Source organism: Pipistrellus hanaki (genome assembly GCF_964339955.1).
Source record: "Pipistrellus hanaki genome assembly, chromosome: 13".
Taxonomy (NCBI): domain Eukaryota; kingdom Metazoa; phylum Chordata; class Mammalia; order Chiroptera; family Vespertilionidae; genus Pipistrellus; species Pipistrellus hanaki.
The window spans coordinates 11,945,814-11,968,726 of record NC_140515.1 but is presented as its reverse complement, the minus strand read 5'-3'; the positions used below and the strand labels follow the sequence as shown (position 1 = coordinate 11,968,726).

At 45.0% G+C, this 22,913-nt stretch overlaps 1 protein-coding gene across 3 annotated transcripts in view; it reads left to right on the top strand.

Annotated features, from left to right (window-relative positions):
- The window catches only part of SLC25A26 (solute carrier family 25 member 26), a 125,783-nt gene that overhangs the window by 98,216 nt on the left and 4,654 nt on the right, over positions 1-22,913 (top strand). For 2 of the 3 annotated variants that reach the window (XM_084902690.1, XM_084902689.1), the window contains 3 exons: positions 13,327-13,396; positions 18,803-18,867; positions 19,748-19,821. In XM_084902690.1, the coding sequence (XP_084758816.1) occupies positions 13,327-13,396; positions 18,803-18,867; positions 19,748-19,821 (209 nt within the window). The remainder of the gene's footprint in view (positions 1-13,326; positions 13,397-18,802; positions 18,868-19,747; positions 19,822-22,913) is intronic. The other variant, XM_084902691.1, reaches the window with a different exon arrangement.

Here is a 22,913-nt window from a genome sequence, read left to right as displayed (position 1 = left end):
ATTTAGCTTATCTATAGAGATTCTGTTTTTTAACTTTGTCTTTGGCCATCTGAGTCTGTTTCAGTGAAGTACTTTTTGCCCCTGGAAACCAATTTGTTTTTCTCCTTAATTATAGCAGGCACCTCTGTGAAGCCTTCTCCATCATCTCCCTTCTCTCTCTGGTAACCCTCCTCTGCTCCTCTCTGCCCCATCAGAAAGTAGACGTAGGGACTGTGGTTTTTTCCCTGGACTCTGTAGTGTCTGACACCTAGTAGGTATTCAGTAAGTGTTGAGTTCGTGACTTACATAGTATCTTGAATTGTTTCTTCTTGTATGACATGTAATTCACATCTTGTTTTTCAGTCTTTTTTTAAAAAAATATATTTTATTGATTTTTTTATAGAGAGGAAGGGAGAGAGATAGAGAGTTAGAAACATTGATGAGAGAGAAACATCGATCAGCCACCTCCTGCACCCTCCCCCCGCCTCAATCTGGGGATATGCCCGCAACCAAGGTATGTGCCCTTGACCAGAATTGAACCCGGGACCTTTCAGTCCACAGGCCGATGCTCTATCCACTGAGCCAAACCGGTTTCGGCGTTTTTCAGTCTTTATCATTGCTGAATAGTAGTAGGTTAAGTATGTTTGGAGGAAAGTTCTGCTCTTTGGAACCCTGAAAGATACCACTAGGTGAGCTGAAGATGACCGTTAGTCATCATCAAAGATCCAGTATGTGTTTTGAATTTCTTCTCTGAAAAGTTCGCAAATAAGTAATGCTGTTACAACTGTCATTAAGTAGCCCGATAAAGTGTATATTCTGCCACCTCAAATGTAGACGGAGGCTGCTCCATGTCTCGTTTCTCGTACTGTCTCCAGTCTTATAGACCTCTGGAGGGAATGTTTGCTATGGAAGCACAAATACACGCATTTACTAAAGAAATGCCAAATACTGTACTTAATGGCAAGGCTATCTTTAGAAAGCTGTTTTTAATTTTAAAAATATCTATTTTATAGCTGCACTCTTAGTTCAGTGAATTTAATAAATACACTTTTCAAGCAACCATTCTCATCGGCTAGGTGGGAGAAAATGCTCGAGGCTGACACCACACTTGTTGTATATCTGATTTGTTAGGTAGTATATAGCTAGGTGTCTAGTACTTAAGAAAAGTTATTTCTGGTATTGGTGTAAAAACAGACACATAGGTCAGTGGAACAGAACAGACAGCCCGTTAATAAACCCACACATATGTAGTCAGTTACTATGACAAAGGAGCTGAGATATTGCAATTGGGAAAGTACAGACTTTTCAATAAACTGAACAGCCACATGCAGAAGACTGAAACTTGACCACTGTCTTACACAATATACAAAAAGGAACTTAAAATGGATGAAAAGACTTGAAGTAAGATCGAAAACCATAAAACTCCCAGAAGAAAACAGATAGTCATCTCCTTGGCATCGGTCTTAGTAATGATATATTAGCTCTCACACCAGAAGCAAAAGCAGCAGTAAATAAGTGAGACTGCATCACGCTAAGATTCTGCACAGCAAGGGGAACCAACAAAATGGAAAGACAACGTCCCGAATAGGGAAAATGTTTGCAAGTCACATATGGGATAAGGGACTAATATCCAAAATACATAACTCACACATCTCAATAGCAATAACCCCCAACAGTCCAATTTAAAATTTGGGAAAGATCTTTAGATACATTTTTCCAAAGTCACACGGGTGGCCAACAGTTACATGAACAGATGCTCAACGTCATTAGCCAGGGGAATGCAAATCAAACCCACAATGAGAAGTCACCTCACACTGGTTAGAGCAACTATTATAAACAACTAGTGGCCCTTCACACAAATCCGTGCTCGAGTAGCTCCCTGCCCCTTGCCTCAGCTGGCTGCCCCGCCCTCCTGTAGTTCTCCATCCCTGTCCCACACTCCTGTAGCTCTTCGCCATTGTAGCTCACTGCCCTCCCCTCCTGCTGATTGGTCATTATGTGACGCATACTGACCAATTTGCATATTACCCTATTATAAGTATAGATCCAATAAATATAAAAAAAGACAAGAAATAACTTGTGCTGGCAAATATATGGAGAAAAGGGTGCCCTTGTGCACTGTTGGTGAGAATATAAATTGGTGTAGCCACTATGGAAAATGGTCTGGAGGTTCAAAAATTCAAAATAGAACTACCATGTGATCCAGCAATTCACCTTCTGGGTATTTATACAAAAGAAAAACTGACAAACAAACAAACAAAAAAACCTAGCTAACTCAAAATGATATCTGCACCTGTGTTCATTGCAGCTTTATTTATAATATCTAAGATATGGAAACAACCTAAGTGTCCATCTGTGGATGAATGGATAAAGAAGTTGTGGTGTGTGTGTATGATGATTGAATATTTTTCAGCCATTAAATAGAATGAAATCTTGGCTTTTGTGACAACATGGATGGACCTTGAGGGCATTATACGAAGTGAAATAAGTCAGATAAATACTGTATGATCTCTCTTATATGTGTAAATCTTTAAAACAAAACAAAACAAAACTGAAGCTCGTAAATACAGAGAATAGATTGGTGGTTCCCAGAGGCATGGGATGGGGGATGGGAGTAATTTGTGAAGGGGGTCGAAGATTAAAAAGAAAATAAAATAGAACCAGTAAATTACACGCAAAAAAAAAAAAAAAAAAAAAAAAAAAAAAAAAAAAAAAAAAAAAAAGTTCAAGTTGACAAAATAAACATGTCCATTTCTGTAGCAATCCTCTCAACTTTCCAGGTATATTTTCAGCAGGGAATTATTGAGAGTAGGCAATTAGTACCAACTTTGCTTTTCTTCTTTCAGTTGTGGTATATTTGATCATTTATAAAAATATTATGCCATCACCAGTAGGTCATTACACTATTCTAACCATTATAATGAATTTATTTAAGAGTCCTTTTCTGATAATTGTCTTAAATATGGCAATGCATACCACCCAGTGTAGAAAGGTAAAAAAAAAAAAAAAAAGAAAGAAAAAGAAAGAAATGAAAGGCAATAATCCAGTTGGAAAGAAAAGCTATCTTTATTTATAGACAATATGATTATTAATACAGAAAATTTAATGGAATCTCTAAAGAGCTATTAGAGCTGGTAATTTTAGCAGTGTTGCTTGATACAATGTATTAGCAACAAACAGAAACTAAAAATCAAAAAAGCTACTACAGTCTCATCAAAACATGAAATACTTACTAAAAGATAAATCTGACAAAACCATCCCAAGACCTATATACTGAGAACTACAAACCCTGTTGAGAGAAAATGATGGAGGCTTAAGAAAGTGGAGAAAACTACCATGTTTATTGGTCAGAAAGTTCAATATTGTTAACACTTCCATATTCTCAAAAATGACTTACAGGTTCAGTGCACGTCAGATGAAAATATCAGCAGGATGTTTTGTATAAACTGGTTAACTGGATTCTGAAATTCATATGAAAGTATAAAGAACCTAGAATAGTCAGAGCAACTTTGAAAAAGAATGGAGTTGGAGAACTAACACAACTGATCTTAAGATTTATTAAAGCGCTATAGTAGTCAAAGTATCACATTGGTATCAAGATGGATATGTGGATTATAGCAAAATAGAGTGTCCAGAAATAGACCCAAACAATTGATTTTTTATAAATGTGAGAAGGCAGTTCATTGGAGAAAGGAATCTTTTCCATTTACTGGAACAATTAAATATGTAAAACAAAAGAACTTCAGTCCATATGTTGCAGCATACAGAAAAATTAATTCAAAATGGTTGATAGATCTAAATGTAAAACCTAAAGACAGAACATTTCTAGAAAAAAATAGGTGAAAAAATCTTTGTGGCCTGAATTAGGCAAAGATTCTTGGATATGTCACCAAAAGCAAAATATGTAAAAGGATAATTTGGTCTTCACCAAAATTAAATAGTTTTGTTTTTTGATAGATGGTGTTAAGAGAATGAAAAGACTAGCCAAAGATAGGAAGCAATATTTGCAAGTGGGTTTTATCTAGAATATATAAAAACTCTCAAAACTCAATAATTAAGAAAACAGACAGCCCAATAAAAATTTGCAAAACATTGAACAGAGATTTAAAAAAATACATAGATAGAAAAAAGTATATGAAAAAAACCCTCAACATCCTTAGTCAGTAGGGAAATACAAATTAAAAGCACAATGAAATTCTATTACATACCAATTAGAATGATAAAAATTAAAAAAATACTGACAATGCAAGTGTTTGTAAGGATGTGTAGTAACTGGATCTGGTTAGAATGTAAAACAGTACAACCGCTTTGAAAAACAGTTCGGTAGTTTCTTAAGTTAAACATATGCCTACCATGTGATCCGGCTGATTCCCACTTACCTTTTCCACAAGGAAAATGAAGGTATGTGTCCATATAAAGATGTGTGTCTAAATGTTCATAGCACATTTACTTTGTAATAGCAAAAAACTGGAAAAATCTAAATGCCCATTAATGGATGAACACATAAGCAAATGATACATCTACATGTGTCAAACACAAGGCCCCCGGGCCAAATCCAGCCCACCAGGCCTTGCAATGTGGCCCGCACCGCGCTGTAATCACTGCACTCCGCTGTCAGTTTATGACATTGTCAGTTTATGACTGTTCAGTAAACCTTTCGGCCCGCGATTTAGGCTGGATTTTAGATTTTGGCCCCTTCTCTGATTGAATTCGACACCCCTAACCATGGAACATTACTAACTAAAAGGGAATGAACTATTGATATCCACAATAACGTAGACAACTCATACAACAATTCTGAAGGAAAGAATCCAGTTTTTAAAAAATGAATGTATGAGTCATATAAAATTCTAGATAAAGCAAACTAATCGAGAGTGACAGATCTGATTGTTTAGGGGCTGGCAAGGAATGACAGGGTTACAGAAAACTCTGGGGTGATGAATTGGTTCACCTTCTTGATTGTGGCAATGATTTCACATGTATGCATTTGTCAGAACTTGTCAAGCGGCACACTTTAAATATGTGTAGTTTATTGGACATCATTTATATCTCAGTAGAACTTAAAAGGAAGAGTGAGTGCAGGCTCTGCTGTTAGAAAGACCAGGTGAAGGATAGATAATATCAGGACCCAACTCTTAGGGTCATTGTGAGGAGTGTGGGATTAAAAAAAAAAAAATTATCTTTATTGTTGAAAGTTTTACAGATAATGTCCTTTTTTTCTCTCCTTTTGATTCCCTACACCCGGCTCCCTCCCTCTCCCATGGCCTTCACCACACTATTGTCTGTGTCAATGAGTTATGCATATAAGCATTTAGATCTTTAGGTAATCTCTTCCCACCTTCCACCCCCCTCCCCCACTTTCCTTCTGAGAACCATCAGTCTGTTGTTATGCTTCCAAGTCTCCAGACCTATTTTGTTTGTCAGTTTATTTTGTTAATTAATAAATGAGATCATATAAATGAGATCATGTAATATTTGTCTTTCTCTGACTGGTTTATTTCACTTAGCATGATACTCTCTAGGACCCTCAATATTATCTCAAAGGGTAAGAGATCCTTCTTTTTTACATCTGCGTAATATTCCGTGGTGTAAATGTACCACACCTTTTTTATCCACTCATCTACTGATGGGCACTAGGGCTGTTTCCAGATCTTAGCTATCTATGTATATAAAAGGCTAAGCAACTGGCCAGTAGGTATGATGCACACTGACCACCAGGGGGCAAACACTCAATGCAGGAGCTGCCAATCCACAGCAACTTTGCAGAGTGCCCTCTCGCACTGTGGGACTCCTTGGGGGATGCCGGACTGCCAGTTTCGGCTGGATCCCCGCAGGCCAGGCCGAGGGACCCTCACCTGCTGGAGGGATCCCGTTTACTCTGCAGACGCCCTTCGAGCTTCAGCACCTGTCCAAGTGCAGCTGGCCAGCAAAGGACTGCGGAAGGTTGGCTCCAGAGCATGTCTAGCCTGTCTTGCCCAATCCTGCCCACTCGCCACCTTCTAATTAATTTCCTTTCAATGTGCACGAATCCTTGCACCGGGCCTCTAGTTGTAAACAATGCTCCTATGAACATAGGGGTTCATATTTTCTTTCTGATAGGTGTTTCAGAAAGGTATATTAGGGTATATTTCTAAAAGTGGAATCACTGGGTCAAATGGCAATTCCATTTAAAAAAATATATTTTTATTGATTTCAGAGAGTAAGGGAGAGGGAGAGAGATATAGAAACATCAATGATGAGAGAGAATCATCGATCGGCTGCCTCCTGCATGCCCCCATACTGGGCATAGGCAGTTCAATTTTTTTATTTTTTAAGGAAATGCCACCCTGTTTTCCATAGTTATTGTACCAATCTGCATTCTCACCAGCAGTGTATTAGAGTTCCTTTTTCTCCAAATCCTCTCCAGCACTTGCTGTTTGTTGATTTATTGGTGGTAGCCATTCTGGCAGGTGTGAAGTGGTACTTCGTTGTAATTTTAATTTGTATCTCCCTGATGATTAGATATGTTGAGCATTTTTTCATGTCTCTTGGCCATTGGTGTGTCCTCTTTAGAGAAATGTTCATTTAGGTCCTCTGCCCATTTGTTAATTGAATTGTCTTCCTTTTGTTGAGTTGTATGAGTATTTTATATATTTTGGAAATTAACCCCTTATCAGATGTATCATTGACAACTATGTTCTCCCATACAGTGGGTTCCCTTTTCATTTGTGATGGTTTCTTTTGCTGTGCAGAAGCTTTTTAGTTTGAGATAGTCCTATTTGTTTAGTTTTTTTTTTCCTTGGTTTCTCTTGACCTAAACATTGTATCAGTGAAAATTATGCTATGTGAGATGTCTTATATTTTGCTGCCTACATTTTCTTCCTGAATTCATGGCTTACATTTAAGTCTTTTACCCATTTTGAGCTTATTTTTGTGTATGGTATAAGTTCTATCATTTTTTTATTTTTATTTTTGCATCTACCTGTCCAAATATCTCAATACAATTTATTGAAGAGACTGTCTTTACTCCATTGTATTCTCTTGCATCTTTTATCAAATATTAATTGAGCATACGCCTTGGGTTGATTTCTGGATTCTCTGTTCTCTTCCTTTGCTCTGAATGCCTATTCTTGTGTCAGTACCAGAGTCCCTTTATTACAGTGGCTTTGTAGTATAGTTTTATATCCATTTTGTGATCCCTCCAATTTTGTTCTTCTTTCTCAAAATTGCTATGGCTATTCGGGGTCTTTTTTTGGTTCCATATGAATTTTTGCAGTATTTATTCTAGATCTGTGAAATATTCTATTGGTATTTTAATAGGGATTGCATTGAATTTGTAGATTGCTTTGAGTAGTATGGGGACATTTTTAATTATATGAATTCTACTGATCCGTGAACATGATATATTCTTCCATTTGTTTATTACTTCTATTTTCCCCTTTTTTCACATTCTTTAGTTTGCCAAGTACAGGTTTTTTACCACATTGGTTAAGTTTATTCTTAAGTATCTTAATTTTTTTGTTGCAATGATAAATGATATTGTTTTTTAGTTTCTCTTCCTGATAGTTCATTATTGGTGTATAAAAATGCAATCTATTTCTGAGTGTTAATTTTGTATCCAGCTGTATTGCTGAATTCATTTTCAAAATCTAGTAGTTTTTTAGCAGAGGCTTTAGGTTTTTCTATGTTCAATAACATGTCAGCTATGAATAATGACAGTTTTAAGTCCTCCTTTCCAATTTGGATGCCTTTTATTTCTTGTCTGATCACTGTGGCTAGCACTTCTAGTACTATACTAATATGCAAATCGACCATATGGTGGAACGACCAGTCGCTATGATGCACACTGACCACCAAGGGGCAGATGCTCAAGCAGGAGTAGCCCCCTGGTGGTGAGTGCGCTCCCACAGGGGGAGTGCCTCTTAGCCAGTAGCTGGGCTCACGGCTGGTGAGCACAGTGGCTGTGGCAGGAGCGAGGGGTTCTGGACTGTGAGAAGGATGTCTGCGGACATCCCCCAAAGGGTCCCAAACTGCAAGATAGCACAGGCTGGGCTGACGGACCCCCCCACCCACCCGCCCACCCAGTGCACGAATTTCATGCTCTGGGCCTCTAATGTTGAATAAAAGTGTTGAAAGTGGGCCTCTCTGTCTTGTTCCTGTTCTTAGGGGAATTGGTTTTAGTTTTTGCTCATTGAGTATGATGTTGGCTGTAGGTTTGTCATACATGGCCTTTATTGTGTTGAAGCATAATTCCTCTATTCCCATTTTGCTGAGAATTTTGATCAAAATGGGTGTTGGGTATTGTCAAATGCTTTTTTTGCATCTATTAATATGATCATGTGATTTTTGTTTCAATCTGTTTATGTGAAGTTTTGTTTTAATCTGTTTATGTATATTGATTTGTGAATATTGTACTAGCCTTGTATCTCCAGAATAAATTTCACTTGGTCATGGCGTATGACCTTTTTAATATATTGCTGGATTTGATTTGCTAATATTTTGTTGAGGATTTTAGTATCTATGTTCATCAGGGATTTTGGACTGTACTTCTCTTTCTTTGTAGCCTTTATCTGGTTTTGAAATTAGGATAATGCTGGCCTCATAAAGAGTTTGAAATTTGTTCCTTCCTCTTGGGTTGCTTGGAATAGTTTGAAGAGTGTAAGTGTTTGTTCTTCTGTGTTTGGTAAAACTCCCCTATGAAGCCATCTGGACCAGGGTTTTGGTTGCTGGGAGTTTTCGATTACTGCTCCTGTTTCGTATGTTATTGGCCTATTCCGGTTTTCTGATTCTTCCTGATTCAGTTTTGGGAGATTGTATTTTTCTAGGAATTTGTCCATTCCATTCACATTGTCCAGCTTGTTGGCATAGTTGTTCATGGTATTTTCTTACCACTCTTTGTATGTCTGTGGTGTCTGTTGTTCCTTCACCTCTTTTGTTTCTGATCTTATTTATTTGGATCTTCTCTCTTTGTTCCCTGATGAGTCTAGCTAAATGTTTATCAGCCTTGTTTATCTTTTTATAAATCTTGTTTATCTTATCATTTGTTTCATTGATTTTTTTTGTGTTGCTTTTTTAGTCTCTGTGTAATTTATTTCCACTCTGATCTTTATTATTTCCTTTTATTTACTCTGGGCTTTTCTTGTGTCCCCCCTTTCCCCCACTTATATATTGCTTTAAGTTGTAGGGTTATATAGTTTACTAGAAATTTTTCTTGTTTTTTATTGTTTGTCTTTTGTTTTGTTTGTTTTTTTTAATATATTTTATTGATTTTTCACAGGGAGGAAGAGAGAGGGATAGAGAGTTAGAAACATTGATGAGAGAGAATCATCGATCAGCTGCCTCCTGCACACCCCCCACTGGGGATGCGCCCGCAACCAAGGTACATGCCCTTGAGCGGAATCGAACCCGGGACCCCCCAGTCCCCAGGCCGACACTCTATCCACTGAGCCAAACCAGTCCCGGCTTGTTTTTGTTTTTTTATGTAGGCCTGTAGTGCTATGAACTTCCCTCTTAAGACTGCTTTTATTGTGTCCCATAGTTTTAGAATTATTGTGTGTTCATTTTCATTTGTTTCCTGAAAGTTTTTAAATCACCCTTAGATCTTATATGATAGGTAACCTATTCATTGTTTAATAACATGCTATATAGCCTCTTTGTGTTTGAGTATTTATGGGTTTCTGTTGAGAAATCTAATGGGAGATCCCTTGTAAGGAACTCTGTCTCTTGCTGCCTTTAAGATTCTTTCTTTGTCTTTAACATTTGACATTTTAATTACGATTTGTGTGTGTGTGTGTGTGTGTGTGTGTGTGTGTGTGTCTTTTTTGGTTGATTTTGATTGGGACTCTGTGTTTCCTGGACTTGTTTGACTTTTTTTTCACCTAGCCAGGGAAATTTTCTGTCATTATTTCTTCAAACAGGTTCTCTGTTCCTTGCTCATATTCTTTTCTGGCACTCCTATGATGCAGATATTGTTGTTTTATATTATCCCAAAGCTCTTTTAAACTCTCCTCCTGTTTTTTTTTTTTTCCTGAATTGTTGCTCTGAATGGGTGGGGGTGTGTGTTTTTTTCTACCTTGTCTTCTAATTCACTGATTGGGTCCTCCTTCACTTCTTCTAGTCTAATGTTGATTCCTTCCAGGGTATTCTTTATTTTAGCTATGTCATCCTTCATTTCCAATGGATTCTTATTCATCTATCCCTTTTTCATGCTGGTATAATTCTTACTAAGTCCCACATAGTTCTAATTAAGTTGCTTAGATTTCTCACTAAGTTGTTTGAATAACCTTATAACCATTACTGTGAATTCTTTATCTGACAAATTGCTTGTTTCCATTTTTAGTTCCTTTTCTGGTGATCCCTCTTTTTCTTTCATGGGGGGGAGGGGTTCTTTGTCTCCCCATTTTTGCTGTCCCTTTGTATTTGTTACTACATATTAGATCAGACTGCTACACCTCCCAGTCTTCGTGGGGTGGCCTTATGTATTATAGTATGTGTTTTGTAGGACCCAGTGGCGCAGTCCCTTAGATCTCCCAAGCTGGGTGCACTAGGAATGTCCTTATTGTGAATTATTTGTGCTCTCTGTTGTAATTGGGTTTTGAATGTTGTTGCCCCATTTGTGGATGGAATCTCCTCTTTGTCCGGCTGACTGAGGCTCACCACCGACCATATAATGCAAGCAGTTGTGCAGGTGCTGACAGAACAAATCAAAACAAGGAGCAAAAGAAACAAAACAAAAACACCACACACACACACACACACACACACACAGCACCCTACAATGACAACAAAAGCACCATAAAAGAAGAGAGAACTATAATAGGAAAGAGAAAAGAGAACAAGAATGATAGAAGAAAAGAAAGAAAGAAGTACAAGAAAAAGGGGGAAGAAAAAGCAATTTGAAACGGCAGAAATGAAATAAAGAAAGTAAGAATAAAGAATAGGGGAAGGAAAGCAGTGTACAAATAGAGGGAGAATAAGAAATGGGGGGGAAACATGAGACAGAGGGAAAAATAGAGTAAGAAAAGGGGAAGAGAAAAATTAGATATATAAAAGAAAAAGGCTAAAAGGATAGAAAATCAATAAAGAAGAAAGATGAAGATTGAGGAAAAGAATGGTGAAGTGATCGTCTTAGAGTTCAGTGACTCCTGGGAGCCCCCTTGGACCCTGGGAGCCCCCTTGGACCCCGCTCTCTGGTGTCTGGAGCTGACTGCTGTGGCTGCCAGTCTGGGCTTCCCTGGGAAGTATTTGGGTGCTGGCCACTGTCAGGGACTCTCGGCACCTCTCTGAAGCGTCAGGGGCTCCACAGTGCGTCTGTCTCCATAGGACTTGGCAGCAGCAAGGGGTCCAAGCTGCCCTCCAAGGCCAGTTTGTTAGCAGCATGGGGCCAGGGCAGGGCCAGCAGACTTCTGGTTTCCGGGTCTCTGCCGAAACCTGCTTTGGCGTAGCACCCAGCTGTCCATCTTAATCACTCAAAAGCCTGTTTCCGAAAGGGCTTTAGGCAGAATGAGGCTTATAGACCTCTGGGTTTCCCGTGAGGGGGAGGTGCCATTCAGATTTCAGGGAAAGTGGTGGGTGTGTTTCGTGTCCTAGAGCTAACCCTGTGAGAGTGACCGGAATATCTCCCTGCCCTCAGGGGGTGGAGAGCCTCACATTCACTGTGGGACGGGCTGGGTACCGCGAGTTTCTATCAGCTCTCCAGTGCGGGGAAAGCACCAGTCAGGTTCCCGGGACAGTGGGGTGAACGGCACCACCCGCAAGCCAGTCACTGATGCTCCCTGAGGCTGTTCAAACCCGTAGACTTGGCCTCTGCTGCTGTCTCCTCAGTGAAGGCCGAGGTGCGGGGTGTGGCAGGCAGGGCTGTATCTCTAGGGTGGAGTTACTTCCTTTTCCTGATCTATGGCTTCTGGGAGGGGCCTGCACCTCTCAGGAAAAATGTGTATTTTGTTTTGGGGGCGTACTTTCGAATGCAGGACTCTCAGCTGCTGCTATTCCCTGTCTCCCCCCAGTGCTTCCCACCTCAGCCTCTCCTTAGGCACCTGGAGCCCGCACTGCCCTCCCTCCCTCAGGTGAGGAGCTGCAAGTGAAAATCCTGTGCTCTGGGTTAAAAATCATCAACAAAAAACCTGAGGCTTTATCTCAGACCCGCTCCGCTTTCCCCAGCCGCTGGAAGCCCTGCTGCCTTTCACCGGGGGTGGTACTGGGCTGTGTTCCCCGCGCTGGTGCTCCGGGCTGTGGTGGCCAGCCTGGGTGCCAGGCCTGATCTTCTCAGGGAAAAAGGCCTCCATAGCCCAGCGATCTCTCTCCACTCTTGGCCTGCTGCCTGCTGCCTGCTGCCCTGGAAGCCGGGCCAGCCCCTTTCCACCTCCCCTTCCTACTGGGCTCCAGGTGTTTTCTGTCCTTCCTGGACACCAGCCTCCTCCTCCCAGGTAATTCTGGGTGAATGTTTATTTCCAGTCTGGCCCTGGGAGGAGGTGCAAGAAAGGTCTGCTGTTCTGCCACCATCTCCTCCCTGACTGCTTCCGGGACAGGGTTGCTATCAGTGCTCAGAGATTAGACCAGCTGTCTCAGCTGCGGGGCTGTAAATGCTCGGTGAGCAAGGCACCGTGCCACACCACCACTTCGCCTAATTTCAGGTTTGGCATGGTTACTTAATTGTATAATCCTCAACTTCAGGAACAGTGCAAACAATTTTTTTACAGACTTTAATAACAGAATTAGCAGCCTTCAAACGTGCAACATGGATAAAGATTGAAAAAACAACTGAAGAATTTTGGCATACACTGCTCTGGACTAATTTGTGAATTATGACATATGTTCAGAATTATATGGGAAATATTTACAATGTTATATTGTCTTGGCCTGGCCAGCATGGCTTAGTGGTTTAGCGTCGACCTATGGTTCATGGAGGTCATGGTTCAATTCCCGGTCAGGGCACATGCTCGGGTTGTGGGCTTGATCCCCAATGTGGGACGTGCAGGAGGCAGCTTATCAATGACTCTCTCACCATCCATGTTTCCATCTCTCTCTCCCTCTTCCTTCCTCTCTGAAATAAATAAAAATATATTTTAGAAAAAGTTTTTAAAAAAATTTATTTATACACATGTGCACAATGTGTGAATATATGTGTGGTATATCATATATATTCCCCAAAACGTGTTTCCTTTGAGCTCTCTAATGTAGCTACCTCCCCTGTTTCTTTGTCTTATTTTAGAATGCGGTTAAGTCCTTGGGAAAATCACTTATGTCATCAGTGAGGAATGCCACCAAAATAGCTTCCCACTTAAGTTCCCATCCCTAGGGCTCACCCACAGGAGGTTGCGATAAATTCAAATATTTAATAACTTGTCTTTTTCTTTCTCTTTAACACAGGCCCTCTGGTCCTGGAGGCAGGATCGTGTGGTGGAATCTTGGCAGTCAGCAGTCTGTGGAGCTTTTGCAGGTGCAAAGGATTATATTATACTGGGAAAGACCAAAGAGGGGGGAAATGTGAAAATATTAACTCTGCAAAAACAACATTCTTTAGAAATTCCAGATTGTTCAGATGAAGAGAGTTCCGCTAGTTGTTTGAGAAAAGAAAGTGTCTTAGGAAAATGAAAAACCAAAAAAGGTGTCTCCTTGAAAGATAACCAATTTGTTTTTGACAAATTTTTCGTTTTCTTTTATCTTTATTAAAGCCTTCACTCAGGCCCTGGGATCATCCTGACGATGATTTATGAATCTGTGGGGGCGAGGCTGGCCGTGGGCAGGGCTGCCTGTGCAGCTGCCTGCCCTGCGCAGTGCTGGGGGTTAAGCGGACCCTGCAGCCGGCAGTGACTCCCAGCCCTGACATGTTTGACAGCACGCAGATGAAGGGGCACAGGAGGGGCTGCTCCCCAGTGCACTGACGGCTGAACTGCTGTGTAGAAAACAGGGACATCGAAACATCTGGGCATTTCCTAGACTTTAACCGAAGAGCAAAGTGGCAATATGCAATCCTGTGTCATCCATCACTGCGTCGTAGGCCTTTCCCAGGGAGGTTCTGATGAGAACTCAGAGGCTGTATGGAATTTAATAAGTGGCAGCTTTAACATTCTAAGAGAAATTAGAATTGTAGTTGATATAAATCAAAGTGGAGGTTTGCCAGAAAGCTGTGAATTACAAGTGTAGATGTGAAGCCAGTAGTACGTTGATAGATACGAAGTTTAGATCTCAACTTTATTAGAAAAGAATTATTTTTTCAATTTGTTTAATGGTTGTTGGATTGGGGTTTTTGTTGTAGTGATTAGGAAAACAGGGAACATACATTTTATAGGATTCTTTATTAATAATTGGGCCCGCTTGACTTGTAGAATTGGTAATCAATAAGAACGTTGCCTGTAGACATGCAGCCAGCTCCCATTGAGATGAAGGGGTTTTGTTTCCATGTGACACAGTTATCAGCTCTGCTAAGTGGGTCCGTGGTCTGCACTGGCTTTCTGGAGGGCGGGCAGGTGTCATTCCCCGCCCTGGGTGGGCATTGTGACTCCCTCTGGCCTGGGGACACAGGGAGCAGTTGAGGATGTGGTTGCCGGGATAAGGAAAGGCCACTTTTTAGTTAGCAACACCATAGCCCTCCGCTTGTCGAAATAGGAAGCACCTATTCTCCGGCCCCATTCCCTAAGTGACTGATTCAGATATTGGCTTACAATGCACTGTTTCTATTAAGGAAATAGCATCCGTTACCGTTCCTTTTTCGGAATAATGCTCACTAACAGGCACTGAGCACTGAGATTGGTCAGAAAGGGGAAGAACCTACGAGATGCCACTGATCTTGGATCCTGGGAGCGAGGCCCTAGGAGGCAGGCGGCACCCTGTGTCCAGTGACAGCAGAGAAGCTGCCACCTGAGCAGGAAGGGCTTGCTCAGAACCACACAGCCCTGCAGCCAGCTGGTTGGATTTAACAAAAGTTGTCAAGTCTCCGTTCTGCTTCCGGCTAAGGATTGAGGCTTTGGTGCGTCCTGGGCACCAGCTCTCTTACCTGTGATGTAGCAGCAGCCCTCCCTCCCTCCCTCAGGGTTCCAGTACTCTGGCCTGTGCTAGTACTTTGTAATTGGTAACACTGAACAGACCCTAAGGAATCGTTGCTATTTCAATAACAACAGCCAACACCCAGGAAATGGAAACCGTCACAATCATTTCACTTGCTTTGAAAGAATAGTATTAACAAAAGTTACTGTACACAGTCATCTCCTCTAATACCGTCAGCTTACGTTTTCAGCTGAGGTTCTGATAAGTGAAGGAGTTTTTATCCAAGGTCTGCAAAATCCATTGTCAGGAGACCCGCATGTATTTAGCAAAAGATAAAATACATTTCTTGTTTCTTCCCCTTTTGTTCTGAAAGTTTCCTTGGTGCAGTGCTGCCCCTGAGGAATTAGTTACTACTGGATCTTTCTGGAAGATCACCGCCATAGGAAACCCTCGATTGTGAGCTGACCTTCCGGAGGAGCTGCGGCTCTGCCTCCCGGCCTCAGAGGCTCGCGTCCGGGCTATGCTCTCTGGTCGCACAGGCTGGCCAAGCACTTCCGGACTCTGCAGTCATTGTGGCCATAAAGCAGCGGGCAAGCTGGCCCTCAGATCAGAAGCCAGGTTTCTCGTTCCTGAGTGCCTGGTCATCTGGGCCTCCCTGGCACTCTGTGCCCGGGCACTGCTTGGCACAGATACCCAGAAGTGCCCCTGAGATTGGAGGTGTTGATGGCTTGTCAAGCTCAGCAGGTCCCTTGGGGTTAAACTAGGAAGAAAAGGGACTTTGCCAACTTCCGCATTTCACATTAACATCTAAACATAAGATCGTAATTCAGCATAAGTAATGACGGCATTTGCTATTAGAGTGGTAATTGCTATTCTAGTGCTCTCTGATCAGTTTTTTATAATTAACACCAATTTACATTCTCTAAGAGAGGAGAGTGACAGAGATGTAGATATGAGACAGACAGGTCTTCCCATGGTTTGAAATTCTAGAATAGAGTGAAGGTTTACCTGGGTAAAGGGAAGGCCCAGCACAATCTTTAAAACAAACACATTGGCTGGAGAAGCCCTGGCCCTGCCCTGGGCCTGTGTGGAGGGAGGGGCCACAGGGACCACACTGGCAGCTGCTGCTCGAGGGGCAGCTCAGACCTGCCCCAGGACCGGGCCCTTGGTCTGGAGCGCTCAGCAGTCACACGCAGACCTCTGGTTCCCTGCATCTGCCCCTGGCAGCAGGTCTGGTCTTCCATAGAGCCATGCAGAGCGGCCCAGAGAGCACGGTCTCCCTGAGGTCTGAGCACTGGAGCAGCCACGGCTGCCGTAGCGGACGGCTGTCCTGGCCAGCGTGCTAGGGGTCCCTCAGCTGTCACCAGCACTTCACCTGTGGAGAGCAGGACGTTTTAACTAAAATGCCAGTCCTCCCCCACCCCCATATGACCAGCTACTCCAGGACGTGACCCTCCCACGTCCTCCTGCCGCCTCATAAAAATGGCGAGGTCTGTGACTCGGGGAATCTTTGATATTTGAAGATATTCAAATAGATTATCCACTTTCATAAAATAGCTGTCCTCATGGTAGTAAAATAAGACCTATTTAAACATATGCGCTTTTGTCTTTAACACCTCTTCACATTGCTGATGAGACAGAAATCTAAGAAAATCCGCAGACATACACAGTAAGGGCTCGGGGACTTTGCTGATGGCCACAGCCCTTTGCTTGCAGTGTCCGGCCTCATTAGAAGAGACACTTCGCTGCAGGCCACCATCACGCTGAGCGGGCGGCTGGGCGTGTCCGGGCCCGCCTTTAAGACATCTTGGTTGGTCGAGGACAGATTGTAAACATTTTCAAACAAGTGTGCTCTTCTGGGTGTTAACAAGTGGGTCAGTTTTAATGTCCAATATCACAGTCTTTACGTAGTGAAAAGCTAAGCACACAGGCTGTGAGGCCCACAGAGCCGGCACAACGAGCAGCTTGGAGCTCCCCCGTACCTCCTTTCAGAGGACACGTTGAAATCTTCAGTTTGTGAGAACTACAGACACCGGTCCAGGGCACCCAGGGAGCATTTTGAGGCTCTACTGTGTGTGTGGGCTGGAGACATGAAGAACCTCTGCCACCCAGACAAGAGCTCATTACGCTGAACACCAGTGTGCGCCAGTACCACCCTAGACACATGCGTAGACTCATTTAACCTGTGTCACCTTGCTGCCTGCATGTCCCAGATGAAAAATGGAGCTACAGACATCCCAGCGGCCAGAGCTGAGGTCTGGAGTCAGACAGAAAAGCCCGCGTCTCGGCTCTGCAAGGAGGAAAACTGGTGACTTACGCTCTCCACGCTGCTTCCCTCCTGAGCCTGGGCAGCCAGTGCCCGTCTGCCCGCAGGGCTCTTTCCCACGGCCGGTCCGCCCGGAGAGCGGGGAGCCCGAGAGCGGGGAGCCCGGAGAGCGGGGAGCCTGGCTCTTTCTGCAGGAGGGTCTCAGCCAGGCCCGGCAGCCAGTGTGGGAAAAAGACAGGGGTGAGGGTCCAGGGTGATGGCCGCCTCCTTCCTTAAGATTTTTGTCTAAATGGATGTGAAGCCTTCCTGGACCCTTTTCTGTACTTAAAGTATATACTCTCTTTTAGTGAAGAATATCAGGTTTAAAAAATTAAAATTGTAGGATTTCAGGACTGGGTCCACAAAATTTTAAAATACTTGAAATTTAGCCAAGACTTTCAGTTATCAGGCAACTGTTGAATCTGCAGAAAAATGTTTCACATACTCATACAAAAGTGCCTTAAAAAGGGAGACTCATTATTCATGTTATTGGTCCTCTTCAGCCCTAAATGTGTGTCATTTGTGGGCAACCAAAAGTGGGACATAGAAACGTAAGTGTGTACGTCTTTAAGAAGTTGTCGTCTCAGAGTTAGCAGATGGCGGAGGCTCATGTAAAGATCGCTCTTTAACAAGTTATCAGGAAGACCTCTGGCGGAGATCAGAGGCCCTCTGCGCCCACACGCCCCGGGCTGGCGGGGGAGGCGCTACCCCTGGAGCACCCTCCACACACGCTCTGTGCCGCCTCTGACCGCCCGCCCACCCCACCCCGTCCGTGGGCGCTGGGTCTGTAAACGTCCTGAGTTTATTATTTCTACCTTCGTAGGGCCTCCTGGGGTTTAAAACCTGTCTTTGTATCAGATTAATTAGAATATTGGCACCATGTATGTGGGTTCTGTTTGTTGTTTTTTAACTGTCCAAAGATTGGACCCCATTTAAATGTGTGGGTTGTAGACAGTCCCGGGGGCACAGGAGAGGAGTAGGAAGGAGCCACGAAGCAGCGGCCATCAGGGCAGCACTGGCTCTGCCCAGGGCAGAGTGGGCTTAGCATCGCTCCCCACTGCCTGCCACCAGCAGCCTGGGCGCGCGGAAATGTCTTTACCTCAACGCATCCAGCCAGTTTATGCCAGAAACCCCCACCGTGGCAGACACGTTGGCCCACCTGCCTCAGCAGAAGCGATGGGAGCGTTTTGGAGTCAGACAGAGAACAGAGGCCGCAGGAGGCCTGGCCTCGGGCCCCCGGGAGAGGCCGCTGTCACTGCGAGCGGGAGCCTGCCGCAGCTGCCACCATGGGACAAGCTGTCTCCTGCTCCGCCAAGCCAGGCTGGTGGGCTCGGGGCCTGAGCAGGGAGAGCAGGCCCTGTCACCGTGCCATGCAGTGCGGGTCACCAAGAAGCAGTGGCAGGTGGATACATGTTTCCATGTGGCATCCCGCTCTTGAACCAGTCAGTGGGCATAGTGATAAAGGAGTGATCTGGGCAGCATGATGGGGAATATAAAATGAAATCTGTAAGTGCCATGTAATGAGCAGCCCTGTGCTCGGGCTTTATGTGACAGGTGGATTTGCAGCTGTGGTCACCACGCCCCTGGATGTGGCAAAGACAAGAATCATGCTGGCGAAGGTGAGTGGTAAAGTAGGTGATGAAGGCATAGCCGCCGCTCCTACCTGCAGGCACTAGGGCTCGTAGGGACAGAGTGACCGAAGGGGAACTGCCCTGTGCTGCCTGGGGAGCTGCTGGCAAAAACAGTGTCCGTCATCACACGGCCATGCCCACAGCATTCCACCTTCCCGGTCATTTCCGACCACGTCCTGTGGGCAGGGGGCTGCGGCCTCTGCGGTGAGCGCACCGTCTTCTCTGAGCGCAGCGCCCGGGCCTGCTCCGCCGCCAGCAGGTGAGCGCGCAGCCAGGCCAGCCGACTGGACGCATTAGGACTGGTCAGAACTGTTAGATCTCTTCAGGAAAAAGAAATAGTTTTTTTAAAAAGCTACGGACTTCAGGGGATGCCACATATAACATATCTGGACCAAAACAATAAAAAATAGTCATTCCCCAGTGGGAAATGAACAAGAGCAGAATTCCAGCACGTGGGCCGACAGGGCCAACCTGAGCGCGCACCAGGCTTCACGCTGGGCGAGGCACTATGGACAGCGTGTCTGTCAGCTCCTCGGTCCGTGTCCCAGGCAGACCATAAGCTGACCATAGCAGACCATGTTCTCAGAGACCTGCTGCGGCTCTTGGGGAGCTTCCTGCCCGGGCGGCACAGGAGCTGCCTGGCTTGCTTGGCCCCTCGTGGCCATGAGACACCAGCGGAGCAGCGGGACCAGCCTGCCAGTGGGCTTACTGTGAGCCCGTCTGGTGTAGCGAGACTCAGGGGCCCTGACTCCCCCGGGCCCTCCCTCTGTTTGGAGCCGCCCTAGGTGGGAGCAGGCTGCCTGCCTCTGAGGACGCCCATCACTGGGGACTTGCACAAGGTAACTGCCTCTTCTCTCCTTCCCGGCAGGCTGGGTCCAGCGCGGCCGGCGGGAACGTCCTCTCTGCCCTGCACGGGGTCTGGCGCACCCAGGGGCTGCCAGGGTAAGCACGGGGCACGCGGCTTCCTCTCCACCAGCTGGTCCCCCGCAGCCTGGCATGGGACACACGCCTTTCTCCTCTGCTTACGCCCTGGTCAGGGTCTGTGATGCAGGGACCGCAGGGGCGAGCAGAGCACTCAGAGGGAGCCTTTGTGGCCTGGCACTTGGATCCTGCACAGGTTACCTTCCGCATCGCCATGCTGACCCCTCGTTGGAGACACTCCGGGCTGCGATCAGCTGAGCACCCAGACCTTTAGCGTCACAGCCTTAGGGGCTCTCTCCCCAAAGTGTCATTTCCGCATTGTTCATCCCACACAAGGTTGAGGTCTGCACAGATACAGAGTTGGGGTCAGCATACAGCGCTGGGGTCTGCACAGATACAGAGTTGCCATTTCTCTCTGGAATCATCAGCGGGAATTCTGAGAGCAAAGCCGCAGTCCGGTCTGGAGCAGGGTCCGGACTGAGCCTAGTGACAGGCCGGCTGGTGTGGATGGACGCAGAGCATGGTGGGGCTGTGTGACTCTCCATTGGATTGCGGTTTCGTGAGCACTCGGCAGGTGTGTTTCAGCCAGTGGGTAGCTTGGGGACCATTTGCTGCTGATCAGGCCCCAGGTAAGACAGTTGCAGCGGAATGGTCCATCCTCTGCCCAGAATTCCCAGCTGGGAGTCTGGCAAGCTGGCAGGGGTGGATGGATGGATGGATGTGGAGTGGCAGCTCTGAGGGCGCAAAGACTTTGGGACAAGAACTGTGCTTAGCAGAAAGGAACCCTCAGGAGGGGGAAGGGCAGAGCAGTGGCCCTGTGCCATGCTCAGCCACTGACGGCCACCATCCTGGGAGGGACTTAGGGCCTGATGCTCAGCGCTGAGGCCCATTTGGACACCAGTTCCACACTGAGCAGAGGGTGTGAGAGAGAGAGAGGTGTGAAGCAGCCCTGGTTAGTAGCCGGTAGGATTCTCACTGGCCCAGGTGGTCTGGGCCCCAGAGGCGTGGCATGCGGCAGTGCTAGACCAAGTCAAGTTGCGAATCCAACTCATTCATTTCAATATAGTTCCTATCAAGTCTATGCAAGTCGCGGTCAGACCTCTCCTCTTGCCCCGAGCGCTGTGACTTGGTGTCCAGCTGGCATGGTGCTGACCTCAGGAAGTGGGAAGGGTGACACTTTGGTCTCTCGTGTTGGTTCATTCCAAGTCCTGGCTCGCACGTGCTTTCTCCAGAATGAGTGCCGCACCGCGTGCTCACTGGCCCAGCAGAGAGTGCTGGGAGCTGCTCAGCCTGCAGCGCCGTCCCGCCTTCCTCTGTCCACCACCTGCTGCTTCGCCGCCGCTCCCTGCCGAGCAGCGTAGGTCTGCCATCTCCTTCAGCTGCTCAGTCGGACAGCCCTGCCTGTTGAAGTCTTTGCCTCCGGATCTGGTTGGGGCACTCACTGGACACATTACTCTTAAGGCAGTAGTTATGTTAAACGATTTGATTGTCTCTGAAGAAACCATGGGCTGCTTCCATCTGCCTGGCCAGGAGCTGCCGCTGAGCTCACACAGCAAAAGCCGAACCCAGACACTGGCTTTAGAGGGGAGTCAGGTGTAATGGAGCAGGAGACACCTCGCACCCAGTCTTCCCGCCCCACCTGTGCCTCTGCAGGCAGTGGCTCTGCTCGGGCCACAGGGACACAGTGGCTTCAAAGTGGTAATTTATGAGTTTCTGTCCTCACCAATCACCTCATGTAAAAATTTGCATGATGCTGAAATGAACAACTTTTTTCTTACAAGTGTATTTTGGTCTCCTATAGAATTTTCATGGTTATTTCTAAGTAAGAAAAAGAGGTCTAATTTTATCTGTAGTATTTTAATTAATGATTTAAATCCTTAGGTAATTAAAATAAGGACCCATTGCCCTACCAGTTTGCTCAATGGATAGTGCATTGACCTGAGACCTTAGGACCTGGATTCAATTCCAGTAAAAGGCACATACCTGGGTTGCAGGCTTGATCCCTGGCCCCGGTCAGGGCACATGTGGGAGGTAACCATTCGATGTGTCTCTCTCATACAGATGTCTCTCTCTGGCTCTCCCCCTCTCTTTCACTCTCTCTAAAAATCAATGGAAAATAATCCTCGGTGAGGATTAACAAAATAATACAATAAATAAATGGAGATAAAATAAGGACCTGCTCACACTATCCTGAGGTCCACTTTCTGCACATGAGGGAGGCAAGTTGCCCTCCTGCAACACAGTGCACACAGGAAGCAGCTGGGCAGCGTGGCCGGGCAGGCGGGCTCCTTCTGTTGTGTGGGGGCCATCGCCGAGCTTTCCACGGTGGCTTTCCCGTCTCTGGGAAAAGAAACTGCTGTTGGCATAGCCTGGCTGGTGTCCATTTTCTCCCCTAGACCTGATCTTTTCACTAGTAAATTTACTTCCGCAGATCTTGTAATTTTGTTTTTCTGCTTACAAAAGTAATACTCTTGGTTAAAAAAGCTCAATTATCCCAGAAATACAGGCAGGGAATGCTTTTTATTTCACCTTTGATTTTACATGATGGCCTCGCTGAAAACAGTGGTCTTGGATTTAGGCCCTTGCTTGTCATTACTTTGAGTACTTCATTCCACTTCCTCTGGCTTGAAGTGTTTCTCTTGAGAAGTCAGTTGACATTCTATTGGGGACTCCATTTTATGTAATTTTCTCTCTTGCTGCCTTTAAGATTCTTTGTCTTCAACATTTGCCATTTTTTTTTTAAATATATTTTATTGATTTTGTACAGAGAGGAAGGGAGAGAGATAGAGAGTTAGAAACATCGATGAGAGTCATCGATCAGCTGCCTCTTGCACACTCCCTACTGGGGATATGCCCGCAACCAAGGTACATGCCCTTGACCGGAATCGAACCCGGGACCTTTCAGTCCCCAAGCCGAGGCTTTATCCATTGAGCCAAACCAGTTTTGGCAGCATTTGCCATTTTAATTACGATGTGTCTAGGTGTGGGTCGCTCTGGTTTCATCTTCATTGGGACTCTGCCTCCTGAATTTGTGTGACATTTTCCTTCACCAAGTTGGGGTAGTTTTCTATCATTATTTCTTTATACAGGTTCTCTGTTCCTTGCTCATCCTC